The 21107-nt window shown below is 37.8% G+C and overlaps 1 protein-coding gene across 1 annotated transcript in view; it reads left to right on the plus strand.

Annotated features, from left to right (window-relative positions):
• The window catches only part of LOC6562838 (neural-cadherin), a 148209-nt gene that overhangs the window by 30210 nt on the left and 96892 nt on the right, over positions 1 to 21107 (plus strand). Inside the window, exons 3-5 of the mRNA XM_043214450.1 lie at positions 17554 to 18004; positions 19345 to 19561; positions 19641 to 20426. Of these exons, the coding sequence (XP_043070385.1) occupies positions 17554 to 18004; positions 19345 to 19561; positions 19641 to 20426 (1454 nt within the window). The remainder of the gene's footprint in view (positions 1 to 17553; positions 18005 to 19344; positions 19562 to 19640; positions 20427 to 21107) is intronic.

Here is a 21107-nt window from a genome sequence, read left to right on the forward strand (position 1 = left end):
TGCACTTAATGACGACTATGTGGACAAGGCAACAAATGGCAAAAGCGAGTAAAAACAAACGGGAAGCATATTTACAAACATTATTGTTTGTTTATTTGTTTGTTTGTTTATTTTTACTACGGCTTTCAATTGGTTTCACATACGTTTTCTTGCGCGGCCCTTCGCAGTATGCTTTGGAAAATTCGAATTGCTTTCTGGTCAAGCGAGGCGTACAATTTTTACAACTAGGCGTGGCAAAGGCTGTTTTGTGTATATGATTAGGTTTCTGGGGGTTTTCTCTTTTTGGCAGTCTGCCGAAAGTGCCTCTAAAAAGCTGCCATAAACAACGTTTGTTATACACTGTTCGCAGAAGCGAGAAAATAAATATATTGCCTATTTTCTTGTGAAGAACATTTTAGTGTTTATTTGCATAAATTTATTTTCATCTTCAGATTAAGCTCAACGATTTTTCTCGCATGTTTCTTGAGATATGAAAATGCTTAAGCTCCTTACTGTTATCACAGCGGGAACAGAGTATTAGGCAGTTGTTACACCCTCTCTTCACGCCTTTGACCAACTGTGTACGCAATAAAAGTGGCTCCCATCAAAATTCAATTTGTTTTTAGTGCAACATTTTCACATTCATTCCGAAAACGAATTCACTAAACAAAAATAACAGAAAAATAGCACGCAAAATAAGGAAAAGTTTAAATTTTGCTTGCATTTTTGTTGTTTCAACTAGTTTTTGCTGAGCGTTGATATATTCTGATTAAAGTAAATTCACTGAATTTCAAAAACAAAATGCTGAGATTAAAATGCATTAAAAAAAATATATTTCACAATCGCTTGCACATTGGAAATTCATTTTGCAATTAAAATAAAGAAAATATACAGAATATACAAAATGCAGTTAGCTGTGAGAAATTCTCTAAATAAAGGATTATTTATGGCTATTTTGTGATGAGAAATGACAGAAAGATTTGTTGGAAAATACAAATAAAATCTTATTATCTAATATAATGTTGATTATGTGTTTTAAATGAAATTCACATGTGAATTTGAAGTTTCCAATTAGCATAAATTCAATTTCATATATGCTGAAAAAGTTTGCAAAATAAGTGATAGTTTATGCTGACTTTCAGTGTTGCACAATACTTAACACGTCTTAGTATGTGTTGGGAAGACGTGCACATCTATGGCTACGCCGATCCCACATATATAGAAAGTTTCTCTCAAGGTCTGCAAAGTTAAATTGTTTCGCCTTTAAGTCGCTCAAGTTATTCAGACACTGGTTATGAATTACAATAAGCTGGGCTTTTGGCAACAGCAGTGTTGAGCAACAACAAAAACAACGGATTAACAACAACTACAGTGGGTCTAACAACTTTATTGACAGACGCCCCCCAAAATGTCGAAGCCAAGCTAAAAATTGCTACGCTCTGTCGCATTTTGTCTAGCGTTACCCAAATAATAAAAGAAAAAATAAGAAAAAAGAAAAACAAGCCCAACTGTTGGCAACTTTTACCCCATCAAGTATTTAGTTATACATAACTTTTGCTGCTGCTTGTCTTGGAGGGGGGATTCTTCTGCCTCTTTTTTAGCGGGCGGGCGCGGAAGGAGTACCAAGGGTTGTTGTCTGTGTTTACTTTTCGCATTTTGGCAGCTTGTCTAGCTCTTCGACTCTCGCTCTCTCTCTCTCTTTCTCTCTCTCTCTCTCTCTTCGTCTCTCTGTTTGTCTGTGATTTGGTGTTATTATTCCATTTGTCGCTTAGTTTTCTACGAGCATTTCCTGTTTTGACTGCACAAATGTGCGCCATTATTTATCATTGGACGCCATTATATTTTATGCTGTTGCCATTGCATTTAGACTGGCCGCCATTTTGGCCCAACAACAACAACAACAGCAACAACAATGAAAATCGCATTGCGAGTAGATTTTGGCTGGTGACAGAGGCTGCTGCTGCTGCTGCTGCTGCGGCTGCCATGGCAACAAAACGTGGCTACTCAAATCGAAAGGGCGCCATTTTGTTGCCATTTTCGCTTTGTGTGTGTGTGTGTGTGTGCTATGTGTGTTTGCCTTTTGTATAGCCAATGGCCCCTTAGGCGTTTAGCTTGAATTGAAAGTCTGGCACTCTGTGCTTTTGGCTTTTAGCCATTTATTTCGTTTCGCCTGTCTGTTCCGATTAGTTTGTGGCTGCAACTTCGCTTTGCGGCTTTTCAGCCAAAAACTGGCGCTGACAAAATTGGTTTTTTTTCGTTCGCATTTGGTTAAGCGGATGTCTGCAACATTTCCGATTTGTCGGATTGCCACACAAAACTGTGCAGAATTTGTAATTAGTTGTCAGTATTGGTAGATATTTTGAATACAGACTCTGATAGAAACGGTATATTGAACAGAGTTTGTTGCTAACTAGAACTAAGCTGTAGACGAAGCATTAATTCGAGAACTAAACTAACTAAATTAAGTAAGCTTTGGTCTAAACTGAAATGTTCAATGCATTAAAATTTATTGATTGCTTATCGATCTACTGTTGAATTACATTTACCAACTCAAACACATTGGTTTAGCTCCTTTTAAATGAAAATGCAATTTAGCGCAATCAATATCAATCAAGCTGCCAATCAATCAATCAATAAAAAATTCAACACACCATTTTCAATTGCTCTGCGTTTTTGATAAATTGCTTTTTCAATTTGCCGAGCAGTCAGCTTCGCTGGCCACTAAATGCCAAACGAAAAAGTGCAAAAATGTATTTGTTCCAATGAAAACTACAAAGTTGCGTTAAAGTTTACGTCAGTTCGTGTTGCAAAAATAAGAGAAGAGAAAACAAGTAAACTATAAAGAAACTACAAACTTGCCACTTGCCACTTGCCACTTGCCTCACGGCTGGCCACGCCCATTCGCCGCCTTCGTGGAGCGAATAAAAATCCTTGAGAGCGCCTAGCAATTGCATTTTGCGCCTTGTTTGCCATTTGTATTGCTTGCGTTCGCACATCCGTTTTGGCCAACGCCGCAGTAATAATTCATGGCACAAATTGCGTTTATTACAATATAACCAACCCAACGGCTAGCGAAACAAGCTAACGAACGCACGGACAAACGGACGGACAAACGGACGGACAAACGGACGGACAAACCGGAATAGCCGAAAGGTCTCCACTATTCACCATGTACACCCTGTGTGTATATATGGCATGTGGATTTGCATTACAAAAAACGGATTGTTTCTCGGAGAGGGGGCGTGGCTAAGCTACACAGCGAAAAACACTAGGTTCATATGCGAATATAGTAATAATCTGTGTTAGACTATTTACTTACTCATACATCTTTAAACACATGTCAAAAATTGTTAACGATCTTTGGTTATTTGGCATAACATTTAGGAAATGACACAATGCAAAACACGGTTAATATATATTGCACTGTGTCAATTGCTGAATGTTACGTAAACGTTGCCTACTACAATTCTTTATCTTAATAGCTAAAATAAAGACATTAATCAAGCTTGCTGTCTGCTCACTTATTATTCAATTAAAAAATACTTCACATTGTAGATATTAATCTTGTACTCAAATCTTAAACTTAACTTTCCATTCTAATCAGAATAGTATATATATATATATATATATATATATATATATATATATATATATATATATATTTATGTATAATAGTATAGTATATACATAGTAGAAATCTGCATTTTGAGTTATGGAAAACATTTAGTTTTTGCTGTGTAGAAATTTATTTCAATTGCGGCAGTTATTTATCGCAGTCAGTTCAGCCAGCGATTGCTGTGATTTGTGTGGGCGTCATTTGTTGTTAGTTGACCAACAAGAACAGGAATACAATCACACAAATACACACACACACACACACACACAGAGCAAGAGCAAACAACACGTCATGGTCTAATTAGCAGCGCACGCCAAACTAAAGTTATTTTCACACTGCTTACGAGCAGTAAACACACACTACACCAGCAGCAGCAGCAGCAGCTGGAGTAGACTTTCCACTTGATTTGAGCTGCAACAAATGAGCCACAAATCATCAATCTCAAACTCTGGAATGCCACGCCCACGCCCACGCCCACCCCCCTTTATCGTACGCCCACTTAAAATTGTGCGTGGCTTGCCAGTTGATCCATAAAATGGTTACATGTCAATGATTTTGATTTTGCCACATGCCACATGCACCATCGCATGCTAATGAAATTAGTGGCTGCAAATTGTTAGCTATATAAATTTCGCCCCGAATTTTTAGGGTTATTTTTTACACAGCTTTTTTTTTCCTTTTGCCTGGCACGTAACACAAAAAATAAATATTTACCTGCTGCAACAAAAGTTTGCAAATTTAAATCTGTATTTACTTAAAGCTTACTTTAAATCAATATTGTTTTATGAATTCATTTCTGTGCATAACAGAGCTGAAATTTACATTCAATTAATGGCAACCCATTAAAATGTGTATAATTTGTATAATACTTGCAAAGGTTATTTTATTTATTTTTTTGTAAATGCAAACATGAATGGAACTCTTTAAAAGGATTGTTGATCGCATACTTACTTTATTACAGTTCTTATGCTAGTCTTTGATAGATTTGAACACAGCCCATTAAACTAAATCAATTTTAATTTAATTAATTTTTGTTTAATGTAAGCATATTTTACATGACTTAACTTACTCTTATTTTTGTATAATATTCGATGTATTTATTCAAACACTCTTCAATAATATTTAAGTCAAATTTGTATCCCAAACTTTAAGACCAAATCTACAATTAGCTGCAGCAATTTCTGAATCCAAAAAAAAGTGTTGAAAGAGCTGAAAACAATATGCTATTTAGCACACTTGCTGCTTAATGGCTTTGTCTTTTCGGGACACGATTTAAATCATCGAGCCGTGAATACAAAATGCAAAATACACAAATGCAATATGCTTGCAGTTTTTTCCTTAATATCGCTTTCGAACACTGAACACAATTCAAACAGCAGGTGGCCTTTTGAGTTGCTTTCACGCTTGCCATTTTGTTTTCACATTGCAAATACAAATTGTTCGACGGGGTTCTTTGACCAAAAAAAAAAGAAAATATGTGTTGGAGGTGGGAGGTGGATCTTCTATGTATGTGCTATGGACTTCGGTTCAAATTTGTTTTTGCAGTGCCAACATGAATTTGTGCAGCGACCCCGTCCAACTGTGTCCATTGGAGCACTCTGTGACAGTGTTAACTTTAACACAGCCATACAGTGCCTGCCAAATGTGTGCGACCCCCTCAACGTTTACTCATTAAAATGCAAAATGGTTGCCTGTGCTGAGCATTTGGTGGTTACCACAGCAACAGCAACAGCAACAACACCATCAGGCAGCAGGCAGCATCAGAAAAATCAGATAGTGTTTGGTTCGCTGGGAGTTGAGGTCTTTAATGACAACATGGCCAACTGGTCAGCATGGCCAACTGGAGATTGTGTGCGAATTGCTGCGCCATTTTTAACGATTTCAACTTTATTCAATGCGAGTACGCATTACAAACAACAACAAGAACAACAACAAGAATAGCCATCGTTAAACATTTACAAAATGTTCGCATATTTACTTTTAATTTCAGCAATTTGCCATCACTCAATTTGAGGATTCTGTTTAAATGGTAGGCGTGCCACGTTCATAATGACTTCTTTTCAGTATGCAGCACATGCCACACACAAATCAGCATCAGCATCAAAAAGCATTAGCCACAAACACCACTTGAATTACGTTTTTTTCTTGTTATTTTTCTCTTTTTTATGTTACAACACGTTGAACAATTTTCATAGCATACTTTTCTGCGCAGCAATATGTGATTATGGGGTGTATATTGTTTGAATGGCTTTGGTTCTGGCTCTGGCTCTGCCTGTGAGCCCTTATTGAGGGCATTACAGTGGTTAGCTGCCTATTAGGTGCGACCTAAAACTATAATCAGTTTTCTGTTGCGCTTCTGGTGTGGTTTTATGGCAAGGATTTATATGCGGAAAGTGTGCTTTTAAAGAGCAATTTATACTGGTTAATCACACAAAGTTATAGCTATAGTTAAAATGAAGGAAAGATATCAAAGAAAGCTATCAAAGAGCAGCTGTTAAATTGGAAAGGGGAAATCGAAAATGCAATTTAAAAAATAAATTGTAAATACATTTTTATTTATTTAAAAGATAGTAATTATCAGTGTGAATTAAGCAAACATTTCACATTGGTCCAACAAAATTCGTGTAAATTTGAATTGATTTCAATAATTGGTTTTATGTGTAAAAACCTGTGCATATTTGATCTGTTATTGAAAGTAATTGAATAACTTTTAAAAATACAAGAATATGTAAAAATCGGATTTAAAAAATATAGAACATAGTCAAGCCCATAAATAAAAAGCCTCTGAATGTACTTCTATTGCTGTTCAATTTAATAGTGCGCAATGTTGCATAATGCAATGCCCAAAAAATAGAAACAGTAGGAAATAAAATTACTCGTCAAATAGATGTCGAAAATCGAAAACTTGCCCCTGGCTATGAATAGATCAAACATATATTAATTAAATCACTTTAAATTAAATAATTTGTATAATATATTCAATAATAATCAAAAATACATGCATGCAAAGTTAAACATACTCATAAATATTCATAATAAATTTATAGTTTGCTGAATTTTTGAAGAAAACATTTATTTGCTAAATGATGAGTTTGTAAATCACATTTGGCTGGCAGCTAAAATCATTTAACAAGCGACATTGCAATGCAATGCGTTTATCAGAGACTTTTACAGTTCAATGCATTTACCAAGAAAGAGATATTTGTGTACATAAAGCTGACTGGCTCTTAAAGCCAACTCATCAATTGAGCAGGCAAAAACAAAATGGGGTAAGCAACTAATGTGGCTTGGCAATATGCCGTGCCTCGGGTCGTTAATGACTGACGGGGCCACAGATTCAACTGACTACTCAACTGACTCACCTGCAAGAGCCATTGGTTTGATTGGTATGCAGCTGGCCGGGCCGCAGGCTGTTCCTGTATGCGCCTCACTGATTCTGCCTGCTGTTGTTGGTTTTCAAAATTGCAATCAAGTCAGAAGCATAGTCAGAGGCAGTTTCAGATTCAGATTCAGAGACAGAGGCAGAGGCAGATTCAGAGTAAGCGGCGCGCAGTTGGCGCACACAATCGCCATCAAACTCAATCAGGCTCATGGCTGATGGCAGGATAACAGACAGATAAAGCAGAGTAACAGCAGGACTAGCAGCAGCAGCAGTAGGAGCAGCATCAGCAGCATCAGCAACACCGCTTCGAGCCATGTCTAAACCACCTTTCGCCACTGTTAGCACAAGCAAAATTTCATTAATTTTCGCTTAATGCCTGCCATGTGCGCAATTTCACTTTAGTTCGCACACCAGCCCCAAAGCCATTGCTGCCTCGACTCCCACGCTACGCCATGCCACGCGATGCCACGCCACGTTGCTGGTGTGGCAGCCATAAACAACTGAATACGGTATATTAAGTGTTTTTTTATGATGAATATTCTTATTATCATTTGGTGTCGAGCAGCATAAATTCACTTGCCATGTGAAAGAGCTTTAAAGTTTACTGCCTAGGAATTATTTCTGTGGGTTGCACTTTCAATATAATCTGTATCTATATCATAAAGCTAACTATCTGGGTTTCTCAGTCATTTAAAATTAGGGTTCAAGATTGAAACTGGAACTGTTACCCGAAATAAGCCTAATCGAAGTGTATTATATATAAACAAAATCGACTATCTCAACCGGAACTTTTATACCTTAAGAAACAGCACGGGAATCTAAATTAATTTAGCTTTGCTATCCTGCTTAGAATTGAATAAACTACTTTCTAAGCCATGAATACTTTTAAAAATTCTAATTTTATTGTAAAGCAAAACATCTTCTGCATCGCTTTGCTTCATTATATAACTGTTACAGGAAGATTTTATTCTTTTATAATTCCTAAGTTTGATTTTTTGAAGTTGCTGTTTCAGAATATTTTTAATATTTACTTCTATTTAACTATACATGCAACTTAGGCTGTTGTATAACAATTTTCAAGAGTTTTATATCAACTTCTCAGTGAATTGACATTCGATAAGCGTATTCCATCTGCCAATTGACTTCAAATATCATAAATATTAAACTTTAAAGTACCCTTAAAAGTGTATTTCATTTAATTATGTAAGAGCATTACTTACACTCACATTTTCTTAGATTACTTCTTACACTCGCTGTCTATTATGTTGGCTCTCCAGCCGTCCCTCATTTCTACCTCAATCCCCCCTTCCGCCCACTTATTTGACCCCACCACGCCCCCATTTAGTTGTCTTGTGAGTTCTTTGCGTAAATTTTAATTGAGTCTGCGCTCGGCTGGGCAACTAAGAGTTCTTCGTCTTCGTCTTCGAGCTGGGATGCTTCTTTACGCACCCTTCGCTAATTAATTTATTAATGTTGGTTACTTTTTGTTGTATTACTTTTTAAATTTGTTTTTATTTTTTCTTGCTTTTGTCGCCTTTTTGCACTGCTTCGCAGTGAAATTGGCAATTAAGTAGAAAGTCGTTAGCGAGAAAAAGTGCTATATATATGTATATATATCTGAGAGACAACTACTTGCGATGCCAAAAATGATGGCTCGCAGAGCTTATGCCTTGTGGCTGTCCACCCACATCAATGTGGCCAGCAGCAGCTGAAAACCTGAAGAGCTGAACGAGTGCGAGAGAGACTGTGAGACTGAGAGACTGAGAGAGAAAGAGTGAGAATGATATTGCAATCGCGAAATGTTCGTTTTAAATTGCAGGCTTTATTTGTCAGAAGAGCAGCCACACTGATGGAGAAAGAGGGAGAGTGAGGAGGAAGGGGGGTGGCGAGTGGGAGAGAAATGTGACACCTACTAAAGTAAAAGTCTTTATGGGCAGCAAGTGAAGCAGCCGAACAGCAGATGCAGAAGCAGAAGCAGAAGCTGAAGCAGCATCCTCAACCATAACATTATCTTTATCTGAAACTGCCAATTTGCTGCCGTGACATGCGGCGAGGCGTGGCAGATAACCACACACAGCAGACACGGCAGCCACAGCGGACGTTGCAGCAGCATACACTGTAAAACAAAAAACACTCTGCTCTGGCAAATATCCTGAACACAGTTGTTAAGCTTGCTATTCAATGTGAATTAATCTGAGCTTCTTATGAAATGCTGCAAACTGATTAATAATAATTATTCTGATTATATTATATATATATAACTATTCAATTGTATTTTATTCGTAACTCGAAAATCGAATTTTATCGATCGCATAAAATAAACTAGATTTTGATTGAGTTGAACTCTGCATGAAACTTGAATTAATTTATTTGTAGAATTTTAAGCTGATATTGAGAATTACAATCTGGAATCAGTGGGTTCATTATATATAAATCTGGATAGAAAATCGTATATGAATAATAATCTGAAGTGCAGCAAATGCTGCTTAAAGTGATTCACTTGCTGCACTTTAATTGAAATGTCCACAGACAGAAACCTTTTGTATATTGTGTTCTTCCGGTTGCTTGCTTTTTCGCTCAGTGTACAAGCGAGGCAATCAACAGCAACCAGCAACATCTCTATCCCATTCGCAGTGTCTCTCACACTGTCTCTGTGCCACACAGTTTTTGCGCCTCGCTTGTCGCATAATTTTGCATTCAAAAGCAGAGACCACCTTTTGGTCCCCCACCCCCTCCCCGACTACCCACTCCCCATGAAACCACAAAACCCGCCTGTAGCTTGGCCAAGAGCTGAACAAAACACGTTGCCAGCTTTGCTACCAGGTGTTAACTCATTTGCGTAGCTCTTAAGTGACTCAATAAACGGCAACTCAAAACGAGGACTGCACGCTGTGTGACAGCCTCGACAAATGCATAATGTATCCATCTGTGCATATATATGTATATATCTATATGTATGTGTCATATATCCATCCATAAATGTGCATAGTTATGGCCTTATATGGGTGTGCCACACAGTTGAGAGAGTTGGGTTACTTGTGTGGAAGCTGCTGATTTGCAATGACAAATTTGGAATGCTGTCAAATGTTTTAATTAGGCAGCTGCTGCAGAAACCAGTTGGCAGGTTGCATCTCAAATGGAGTGTCTAGAGTCGTGACAAAAGCTATTCCAACGAGCTAATTGCATTAACTGCGTTAATTGACTTAAATAATTTGTAAGCTGATTAAAAATGATTTATTTGATGTTGCCTGCGAAGCAAACTGATTCAATTCAAACAGTTTCAATTCATTTGTTGTGTGAGCTTAAAAAATTAAAAGTACAACAGTAGGAACAATAGTAAACACCAGCTGCATCTTTTTTTTAGTTAAAGTTTGTTATACAAACACAAAAGAGAAGAAAAAAAGCCCAGCCACAAAAGTAACTTTTGCGATTTAAGCGCACTAAAACGCCGGTGACTTAATCAATAAGTTCAATATTTGAGTTTAGCTTTTGGCTTTTGGCTAGTTCTTGGCACACAATGGTGCCTTTGTGTGGCAGCTTCATTAAATGCACGCCCACATTTCCCATTCAGATGAAATGCCAAATAAATATAAGAAAAAGAGGCAAAAAATACGCATCAACCCCATAACGCAAATATTACGAGACTCGTAAAAGCCACAAGCGAATTTTGCCAATTCCGCCGTTTGCCGCACGTAGTATTTATCGGGGGCATAACCCAAAGCCACAAGCAAAGCAAAGCAAAGCAAGGAAAAAACACACACAAATGGGTAAATGAAGAAGAAATTCATTTGTTGGCCACAAAAGACCAAAGAAAGAAGAAAAACAGGCAGAGAAGAAGAATAGAAACGAATAACCCCAATTGGAATACCAAAGTCAAGATAAATTTCAACCTGACTGCATTTTAATCAAGTTGAGAGCAAAAAAACAACCATCAACCGCATTTTGGTTCACCCACCTTGCCACCTTTTGATGATGTTGTTGATGATGCTAGTGTTGCAGGATATTGTGCGTTGCATACCTCAAAATGAATTGTTGTCCTGGCTTGCATCAATAAACTGACTGTCGAAAGTTAAGTTGTTGTTAAATCGACAAAGTGACAAAAAAAGAAGACTTTTATTTATTTGTCTTGCTTCTGTTGCACCAATTGCACATGAATGTCGTGCAACGAGTTGAAAACAGCTGCTTACCATTATTTGTGGAATGTTTATGGACAGATTCTTATTTATATAAATAAAATGTTCTTTTTTTATTTATACTTTATTTTGTAGTAAAGGCCAAAAGAGAATACTTTAAGCAGTCAAAGAAAGCGGAAGCAAAAACTTTACTAAAAGTTTTTATTTTATATTTACTGAGTAAACTCAACTTGACTTAACTTTAAGCATCAGTAAAACAGCAAAATTAATTAAATTATACATAAACAAAAACTAATTTTAATAATTGCTTTACTATTATTTCCTGTTATATCTTATTATTGAGCTGCCAACTAAACTCAAGTTGCTATGGAAAGATTTACTTACTTTACTATTAAATTAACTTGAAAAGCAGTTAAAGACACAACTTAATGGGTGCCATTCAAAAGTATATAGTGCAGAGCTAAGTTTTATATTTGCCTCGCTGTAAGCTCTTGTATTGTTATGAGCTATAATTTATTGCTAAAGTAGCACTTGCAGCTGGTGTCATTGACACTTTCAATTTCTTATCAAAATTACCACATGCATTAAGTGACAAGACTCTCAAGAAGTCAAAACCATGCGGCAGCTGCAACACCAGTAGCTATTTTAATGCTCTGCTTATCAAGGAACAAAAATGGGAATGGGGATGCCTTTCAAAGCCATTCGGCAGCCATTGTCATCACAAGGCAAAGACATGCAGCCAGGGGATGCTGTTGCACTCTAAACTTCGCATTCTTCTTAGGGGTTAGCGTGGAACGAGCCAAGTTTACCGAAATGCAACCCGGAAAGCCGCCACTCATTGTCTGGCATTTGCTTTGCACTCCAGCGACGTTTGAGACAACAATGTGATGTGGAGAGTAAAACAAAAATTAAGAAAAAAAAAAAACACTCACTCTGAAAGCCCCGAAAGAGTTTCAACACGAGGCTAAAAGTTGACAGTGTTGAAAACAACGGAAATTTGCCTTTGGTGTTATTTTTTCTTCTCTTCATTTTTACTGTTTTTGTTTTTTTTGTTTTTGCCAATCCATGCCCTGTGAGCTGAAAAGGGTTAAGGTGGGTTCCACAGAGCTATGCAAATGTGTGTGAAGTGGCAGCAGTTGAGCTTAATCAATTTTTGTACATGTTCCCATTTACAATATGCAAATTAAATATTTGACAAACTTTTGATAGCTTCAATTGCTACAACAAAAATCGATAAATATCAGAATGTTAAGCAGAACGTAAAAGTTATGAATTCTCTCTTATGAATATCGGTTTCTGCAACTGATAACTGGTTCTCAATTTCAAATTGGCTTTGAATTGGTTGCAATATTTTTTATTTTGCCATTCGGTTTCCTTATCGTATTTTAAATCGGTTCCTCTGACTTGTTATTCGTTTTTGATATGAGTTTCTGGTAAATAAATATGCATTCAATTGCCATTTGTAGCGCACAGGGTATCTAGCAGTCGCGCACTCCAAATTTAAGCATCGCATTTAGCTTTTTGTCGAACTTTTGAAAGGGGTACAATACACGGTTGCTAAAGGCACCCAAAGCCACGGCGACAAGTTCGTTGGGATAGGCAAAGAACAAAGCTGCTTATTGTTTCAATGGATTAAGTGGAAACCAGCTTCTGCTTCTGCTTCGGCTTCTGCTTCTTCTCCTTCTTCTGCTGCTTCTTCTTATTATTGCTCTCCTGCTTCCGCCGTGTGAAGTGCAAAGTGCGAAGTGCGAAGAGAGTGTGGCAAGATGAGTTGTTGATGTTGCACAGCAGTCGATGCCACACAGCACAGCACAGCCCTGATGTCTGTCGCTTAGGGTGGCTGCACTGATGACAACTCTCTCTTACCTCCTCCATGCGTTCCATGCGCCTCCTTACAACTTGCCTCACATGCGTGACAAGCTACTCGCAACTCGAAAGGCGCAGCGTCTGGCAAGCTTCAAGTGCTTAGCACAGCTTCAAGTGTGCTTCTTCTGATTTTTTTTGTTTTCTTTTTTACTTACAGTGGAATTTAATTGTCAAGTTTTCAAAAATAAAGTTCAACAATTTTTTTGTAATTTTTGGGATTAAAAATAATACTAGAAATCTATTTGAAAATGTTTCAAAATTGCTTCTGGATATTTGCTGTCATATTTGTTTTTTTTTTTAATATAAATATGAGTTTAAATATACACACATATATATATATATATATATATCATATATCAAAATCTATTTAAGTTAAATGTCCTTTTTTTTCCGGGTGTACACAAATACATGTACAGACTACTATTCTCTCCTTTGATATGCGACTCTGTCGTCCTTTGACGCAACGGAAGTTGCGTGGGGAGCACACAACTCTCTCTCTCTCTATCTGTCACTCTTCTCCTCTCTGTCACTCTTTTTGTCTCTACCTAACTCTCTCCCTCTCTTATAAGCACATAAATACAGGAAGGGAAAAATGCTTGCTTGGGTGGTCCTCAATCCCCCATCCTCAATTCTGAGTCTTCGTTGCTTGGGTCCTTGGAATCACTGTGTGTTCAAATTGATGCGCATAAAAATTTAATTTGTTAGCAAAATTGACAACTAAAAGTTGTATTTTTTTTTTGCTGTTGCTGTTGTTGTTGCTACGAGTGTTACGTGCAACGTAAGCAAAATTTATTTATGCTCTACGCTTTGGAAATTTATTTTAATGGTCTCATAATGTGATGTCATCTGACAGCAAAGCACAGCAAGCAACCGAGGAGAGAGTGTGTGTATCAGCTAAAGTAGATGATGATGATAGTTGCCAGCAATATACAAAATACAAAATTCAACTAATAGTCAAACATAAATCACTTGGATTTGTATACATAAAAACAATTGTATCTAAAGCATTGAAGGAGTGGAGTGTGTGGAAAGTTAAGATAAAACCATCTATTTCTATTTGTTGTATTAAGTTGAATTTCCCTAAAATATGCACAAATGTTTACTACTTTAAGCCTACTATTTTATCTACTTTATCAAGCTAATAGCAGCTAAAACGCATTTAGTAGTATCTATCTTCTTAGCTGTGCTTAGTTTTTGGTTAAAGGATGATTTTTAATAATTATTATTTTTATTTATTTATTTTAGAAAACTTTGAGCTGATTGCTTGTATTAAGTATATTTTTTACATCAAGTCAAGCAGTTCATTTACTTTAATAAACTTTTCTTCATTTAAGTTTAAAGTTCCCAATGGTTTTCAAGTATTTATTGCCATAAAGCTTCCTCTGTCTGACGACAATAATTAAGTAAGTATTCGGAAAAGGATATTTCGTTTGAAAATAATCAAATTAAATTGATTGTCTCAATTTGCGATGTCAAAAACACTAACCGACGAAAAGCAATTTCTCTGCCCAACTTATTTATTGTTTATTACACAACTCTTGAGCAAGAGCTGAAGCCACCCGGCAACCCCAAAAAAATACGCTCGGAAACTGTACGATTATTTTCAATTTCTGTTACTTATTCCGAAACTCAACTAAATCAAATGATGAATTGTAGATTGTTTGAAGTTGTTGCCAAGTCCAAATAAAATTGATGTTGAAAATCTTTTCTCCGGCTTTGCCATTTTTTGCCCAAACACAATAACAAATAACAAATCTAATACTTCAAGTCACCTCTATTGAAATACCACGCCCCCCCCCCCCCCCCCGCACTCCTTCACCCTACCTCTTGCAATTTCCCTTGACATTTTTCTCGTTACGTCTGCTGCCAGTTTTCATCGTGTGCATTGTCGCCACGGATTTCCGCCATGTTGGCTGCTGCTTTGTGGCACGTCCCAATGCACAATGCTGTACGCTCCCTTCCCAACAGCAACAACAGCAACCACAACAGCAGCAGCAACAGCAGCAACTTTCATTTGTATTTTTCGTATTATTTAAATTTTAACTTTACCTGCTGCGGCTGCTGCTGCTGCCGTCGTTGCCACACACAATAAGCCATAGAAAATCGTTGCAACAATGCTAAAAAGCTGGCAAATAGCAAAGCTTGCCTGCAACAAGAAAGTTGAGGCAACTTCGTCGAATTGGACATACACTGGCTTGCCAGAGTCTCAGTATTACACTCATTCTGAGTGCTCCATAAGCAGCTTACAATTACAGCTATAAATATACTTTCAATTAATGTTTTGTTTGCCGTAGAAACAGCTAAGCCATTGTTTCATGCTAAAATGAAACATATTCAATTAAGTATTCAAGTATAAATTCAGAACTCCAATCTTACGTTGAGAATGTGTTCCTGCAAATGAGACTTGATTCAATAATTTTCTTTCTACAATAAGCATTTTAATTAGTTTTTTGTTACCGGGTGTATTCCAGACAAGCTCGCACAAATCTTAAATAAAGAATACGTTGCTTAAAATGTGACTTAAAATGTGCATTTGAAAGCCTTTTCTTGTCTTGATTCAAGGTTTTTCTTTCGAAAAATACAAAAAAAAAAAACTTGAATCAAGAATATAGAAATTTAAGTTTTATTATTTACTGCTTGACAACCACTTTTTACAATTTAAATATGTTTTACTATTTAATATACAAATAGTACAATTTAAGGTTTTTTTTCTTGCTTCAATCCGATGTATTCCTTGGCAAGTGTATCAAAAAAGTTGGCAAGACGCCGGCAGGAAACAGCCCTAATGCCATTATTGCATTTTTGTGCAATCTGCTGAGCAACAGATATGAATTTATATATACATATATATATATATATTTATTAGCATTGCTTGAGGCGTGGCTATATTTGCTATGCGTCTTTTTATTTTTTTGGTTCTGGTTCTGGTTTTGGTTTTGTCTTGCAACACGAGATTTGCTTGCTGCAAGTAAGTCGATGGGGGCAGTTGACGGGGGGTATTTGGTGTGTGGGTTTTGCTCTCCTGTCGCCTGTTTACAATTCACTTTGCTGCACTTGAGAAATTACACATGCTGTGCTGCTACCTCTGTCACTCCCTATCCCCTATCCCCTATCCCCGCCCACTCACCACCCCCTCTTGTTATTCACTTCTATTTATTTTTATTTTTTTTCTTTCTTTTTATCGCGCTCGAATTTCATTTTGCTTTTGTGCTCAGAATCCCCCTTTAGGCAAAAAGGGCAAGTAAATCGTCTGTCCTATTTGTCTACCACTACACTCTCTATACACACCCACACCCACACACACACACACACACACACACACACACCTGCAAAGAGCAGCACACGTTTCTAATAAGCGCCAGCGACATCATTGGGGTTCCTTTTTGGTCCTTTTGTAGGGCTGCCATGTTTGTTGTTGTTGTTGTTGTTCCTTTTGTTGTTGCTTTTGTTGTTGCTGCTGCTGCTGTTTGCGCTAACCAACAACAACGACAACAACATGATTGGTATTTTCCGCTGCAGACATTTTTGCAAAAGGTAGCAAAACGTCGACCCTCACATTATATTTTGTTACTTTTTTCACTCCTCCGCTTTTTTTCCGGCCTGGTCGCCAGGCGGCTTTTTTATTGATTTTTTCTCCGTCAAGCTCTGTTTTTTCTGTTTTTTTTTTTTGTGTTGAACTCTGTTAACAAAAAATGTGCAAGTTTTGTGGAATTCTTAGAAGCAGTTTCTTTCAAATTAAAAACAGTTTTTGTTTTGTTGCCAGAACTCGAGACTTGGAAATGCTAAAAGGGATTTTAGTTAACAGTGGATTTTAGCTGAATTCAACACACACACTCAGAGAGCCAAGAAATATATTTAAATTTGAATAAGGTGTTTGGGATTGAGTGAGTAGAGGAGGCTACTGCTCAATATTTTAAGTGTATGCATATAATTTATATTCATGTTATTCGAACGCTGAAAGCGTCTTCAGTTGGCTGCCACTTCAGATTTATTTTTGGTCCGTAATTTTCACATTTATATGTTAAGTTCAACATTTAATTGAATATCTTTACCAACAAATATTCAAATTGGTTCCAATGAACAAACCTTAAGATATTTGTTTAATGCTTAATATTATAGCAGGGCAAGAATTGGCACCTGTGTAAATTGCAAATATATTTATCAAGTGAGGCACAGTTGGTTGCCACCTGCAACATTCGGCTGCCTTGGACTGATTTTCTGGCTCATTGCATTTGCATTTGGCTTAAGTGAAACTCGAGCGCTTTAAATTACACGCCCCCTTAAAAGGGGCTGCCATTTTAGGGGTTGGGGGTGGAAATTCAATTCTCAATTCTCTGTTTTTGTTTTGTTCCGTCTGCTTTCTTTGTGTTTTCCCCTTGACTAAACCAACTATCCATTAGCTGTAATAACAATGCCAGCAAAACCTAAAAATAAGCAAAAAAAAAAAACGAAAACTTTTTCGTTCACCACACACAGCATACAGTGCATCCAAAAAGTATCTATCCACACACACACATGAATATGCAAAAATAAAACCGAAAAATAAACAAAACTAAAATTTGGCATTTTCTTTGCAGCTGGCATCAAGTACACGGACAACCAGCGTGTGATTATCCTTGTCAAGGATGTGAACGATGAGCCGCCGTACTTCATCAATCGACCCCTGCCCATGCAGGCGGTGGTCCAACTGAATGCACCACCCAACACGCCAGTGTTTACGCTGCAGGCACGCGATCCCGACACCGATCACAATATACACTATTTTATTGTACGAGATCGGACCGGCGGCCGTTTCGAGGTGGACGAGAGATCGGGTGTGGTGCGAACACGGGGCACAGATCTCTTCCAGCTGGACATGGAGTATGTGCTGTATGTGAAGGCCGAGGATCAGAATGGCAAGGTCGATGATCGTCGCTTCCAGAGCACGCCCGAGGAGCGTTTGTCGATTGTGGGCGGCAAGCGAGCCCCACAATTCTATATGCCCGGCTACGAGGCCGAGATACCCGAGAACCAGAAAAAGGACTCCGAGTAAGTTGAAGGCAGGCAGGCAAACAGGCAGGCAGACAAATCACAATTGCAAAGTTATGCGAATCAGAGCACAACAACAACAACAACAACAATCAGAATGCAGTCCACAAACAGTCCAAAGTTTTGCCTCATTGAAATGCCAACTGAGCACTGTCGAAAGGGCAGTCGACCGAGTGACAGAATACAAATTAAGTTCTCTCACAGCCAGAACCCGCCTCCTTTCTAATATATGCGTGCATTTGTTGTATATCCCTCAAGTGGCTCCTGGCAGTTAATATCATGAAGTGTGCTCATCGCACATCTTGCAATTCTTTATCCGTTCCTAAAACCCGTCAAGACTTTAAACAGACATCAGTCTTTCTAAAGTGATTGGATTTTAAAAAATCAAGGCTTTCTAATCATGGTAATAATAATAAATTTAAATTTGAAAGAGCGATTCTGAAGTGATTTGTATGCTAAAATTTTAGTTTAAAAAAAGAGCTTCCCTTGATCAACACTTTTTCAACATAATTTGACTTCGAATTTAATACTGCATTCAAAATTGAGATTAAGATTTTGGTGCGAAAATCCTGTTAAGATTAAATTCCTGAAAAGTGATTATAAGCACAGGTTGAAGCTCTCCACAACCACAATTTGGTCAAGACTGCTCAGATTTTACATTCACAGTTGGAAACGCGATTCAAGAACAACTTCCATGTTAAAATTATACTGCCAAAAAGAGCTTCTGGGAATGGGTGTAAACTTTAAGCAGCCAGCAACTTTAGCAAAACTTCTGATTTTGATTATAGTTTAATCTCTCATTTAATACTACATTCCAAGTTCAAAATGCAGTCTAATTATAACTCTTACAAACTTTCCATAGCCATAACTTGGCCAATTGTTATCCGATCTTGAAAAACCAGCCCTTTTTAATCATAATTTGATCTATAGATTAGTAATACACTTAAAGCTGAAAACGCGTTTCTTTCATGTTAAATTCTATCATAAAAAAGTACAAATTTCCTATTCAAATTATACTCTTAAGCAATACTTACTTTAACCAGTTAAAACTTCTGACAGGACTTTCTAAACATATCTTTACTGTTAGTTAAATACTACGCTGAAAGTTAAAAGCGCAGTTCTGACTCGATTTTCGATCTAAAAAAGATTGGCTCAGCTTAAATTCCAGCGAACATTTGTCATAGTCAAGGACATTTCCAAGAGACATTTCTAGGACTTGTGTCTCTAGTTGCCACTCCGCAAACATGTGTATTAAACTGGTAACCACAATCCCATTTGCCAGACTGTCAGATGGTTGCCACGCCCACTTTCTAACTGATTTTCCTACCCATCATTTGCAGCATCATTTCGGTGAAGGCGAAATCGTTTGCGGACCGAGAAATCCGTTATACGCTGAAGGCGCAGGGTCAGGGTGCTGGCACCTTCAACATTGGACCCTCGTCGGGCATTGTCAAGCTGGCCAAGGAGCTGGACTTTGAGGACCTGCGGCAGCCGCATGTCTACACACTGATTGTGACAGCCACCGAGGACTCGGGCGGCTTTTCCACGTCCGTTGAGGTGAGTCAACTGACTACAACTGAATATACATAAATCGATTCTGGCATCCAATTATAAATGCAACAAACAACTTCAACAGCTCACAATACGCGTCACAGATGTCAATGACAATGCGCCCAAATTCGAGCTGCCCGATTATCAGGCACACAACGTCGACGAGGATATTCCCCTGGGCACCAGCATCCTGCGGGTGAAGGCAATGGATTCGGATTCGGGTGCGAATGCCGAGATCGAATATCTTGTCTCCGATGATCATTTTGCGGTCGATTCGAATGGCATCATTGTGAACAATAAACAACTCGATGCGGACAATAATAATGCATACTATGAGTTTATTGTGACCGCCAAGGATAAAGGAGAACCTCCCAAATCGGGCACGGCAACTGTTCGTGTTTACACGAAGAACAAAAACGACGAGGAACCAAAGTTCTCGCAACAGGTTTACACACCGAATGTGGATGAGAATGCCGGTCCGAATACTTTGGTCACCACTGTGGTTGCCTCCGACAAGGATGGGGATAATGTGCGCTTTGGTTTCGTTGGTGGCGGCACCTCGTCGGGTCAGTTTGTCATCGAGGACATCACGGGCGTCATCCGATTGCACAACAAGGCCATCTCCCTCGATCGGGATAAGTACGAGTTGAATGTGACAGCGATGGACGACGGTTCGTGCTGTGTGAATGGTGATCAGACAATTCACACCTCGACGGCTGTTGTCGTCGTCTTCATCACCGATGTCAACGATAATAAGCCCGTGTTCAAAGATTGCGGCACCTATTATCCCAAAGTTGAGGAGGGCGCCCCCAATGGCAGTCCTGTCATCAAAGTTGTCGCCACCGATGAGGATAAGGGCGTCAATGGACAGGTGAGTGGCGTTGACCAACTAAACAAATTAATTTTGACAAGTTATCGATTGTTTCGATAATCGATAAGTGATCTTGATAGAGTACAATCAAAGATTTGCCAAAATGTATCGTATTTTAATTATATTTTTCGTTTAAGGGAAAGGTTTCTTTTGCCAAGTTATCGATTGTTTCAAAAATCGGTAAACGACATATATACATATATAAAGACTACAAATTTGTTACTATCAGAATGTCAAACCGTATTGTCTATAAGTTGTAGTTCGGGTTTTAATACAGAAATGTTCATTTTGCCAAGTTATCGATTGTTTCGATAATCGATACACGATATTTATAGCATTGCAGATAGAGAAAGATCAAAAATTAGTGACTGCCAGTGGTTCAAACTGAATCATTTTAAAGTTAGTTTTCAAACTACGATTTCTATGGGATCCTTGATAGAGATAAATCAAAATCTCTAAATCTCAGCCGATCAATCAGTCAATTAATTTGGCAACCTATTGTTAGGTCATCCATAGCTTTGCAGCACAAACGAAAGTGTTTAAAAACTTTGCTTTCATTTACAGCACTGCCATTAAATGTTAAACACTAATTCCATAATTATTTTAAAGCTAAAACCAAGTCGAAAGGCAAATCATGCAAAATTTAATTGCAGTTCAGTTGGCGCTTCTAATTGCTCAAAC

This window comes from Drosophila grimshawi, unplaced genomic scaffold (assembly GCF_018153295.1).
Source record: "Drosophila grimshawi isolate 15287-2541.00 unplaced genomic scaffold, ASM1815329v1 contig_1377, whole genome shotgun sequence".
Lineage (NCBI taxonomy): Eukaryota > Metazoa > Arthropoda > Insecta > Diptera > Drosophilidae > Drosophila > Drosophila grimshawi.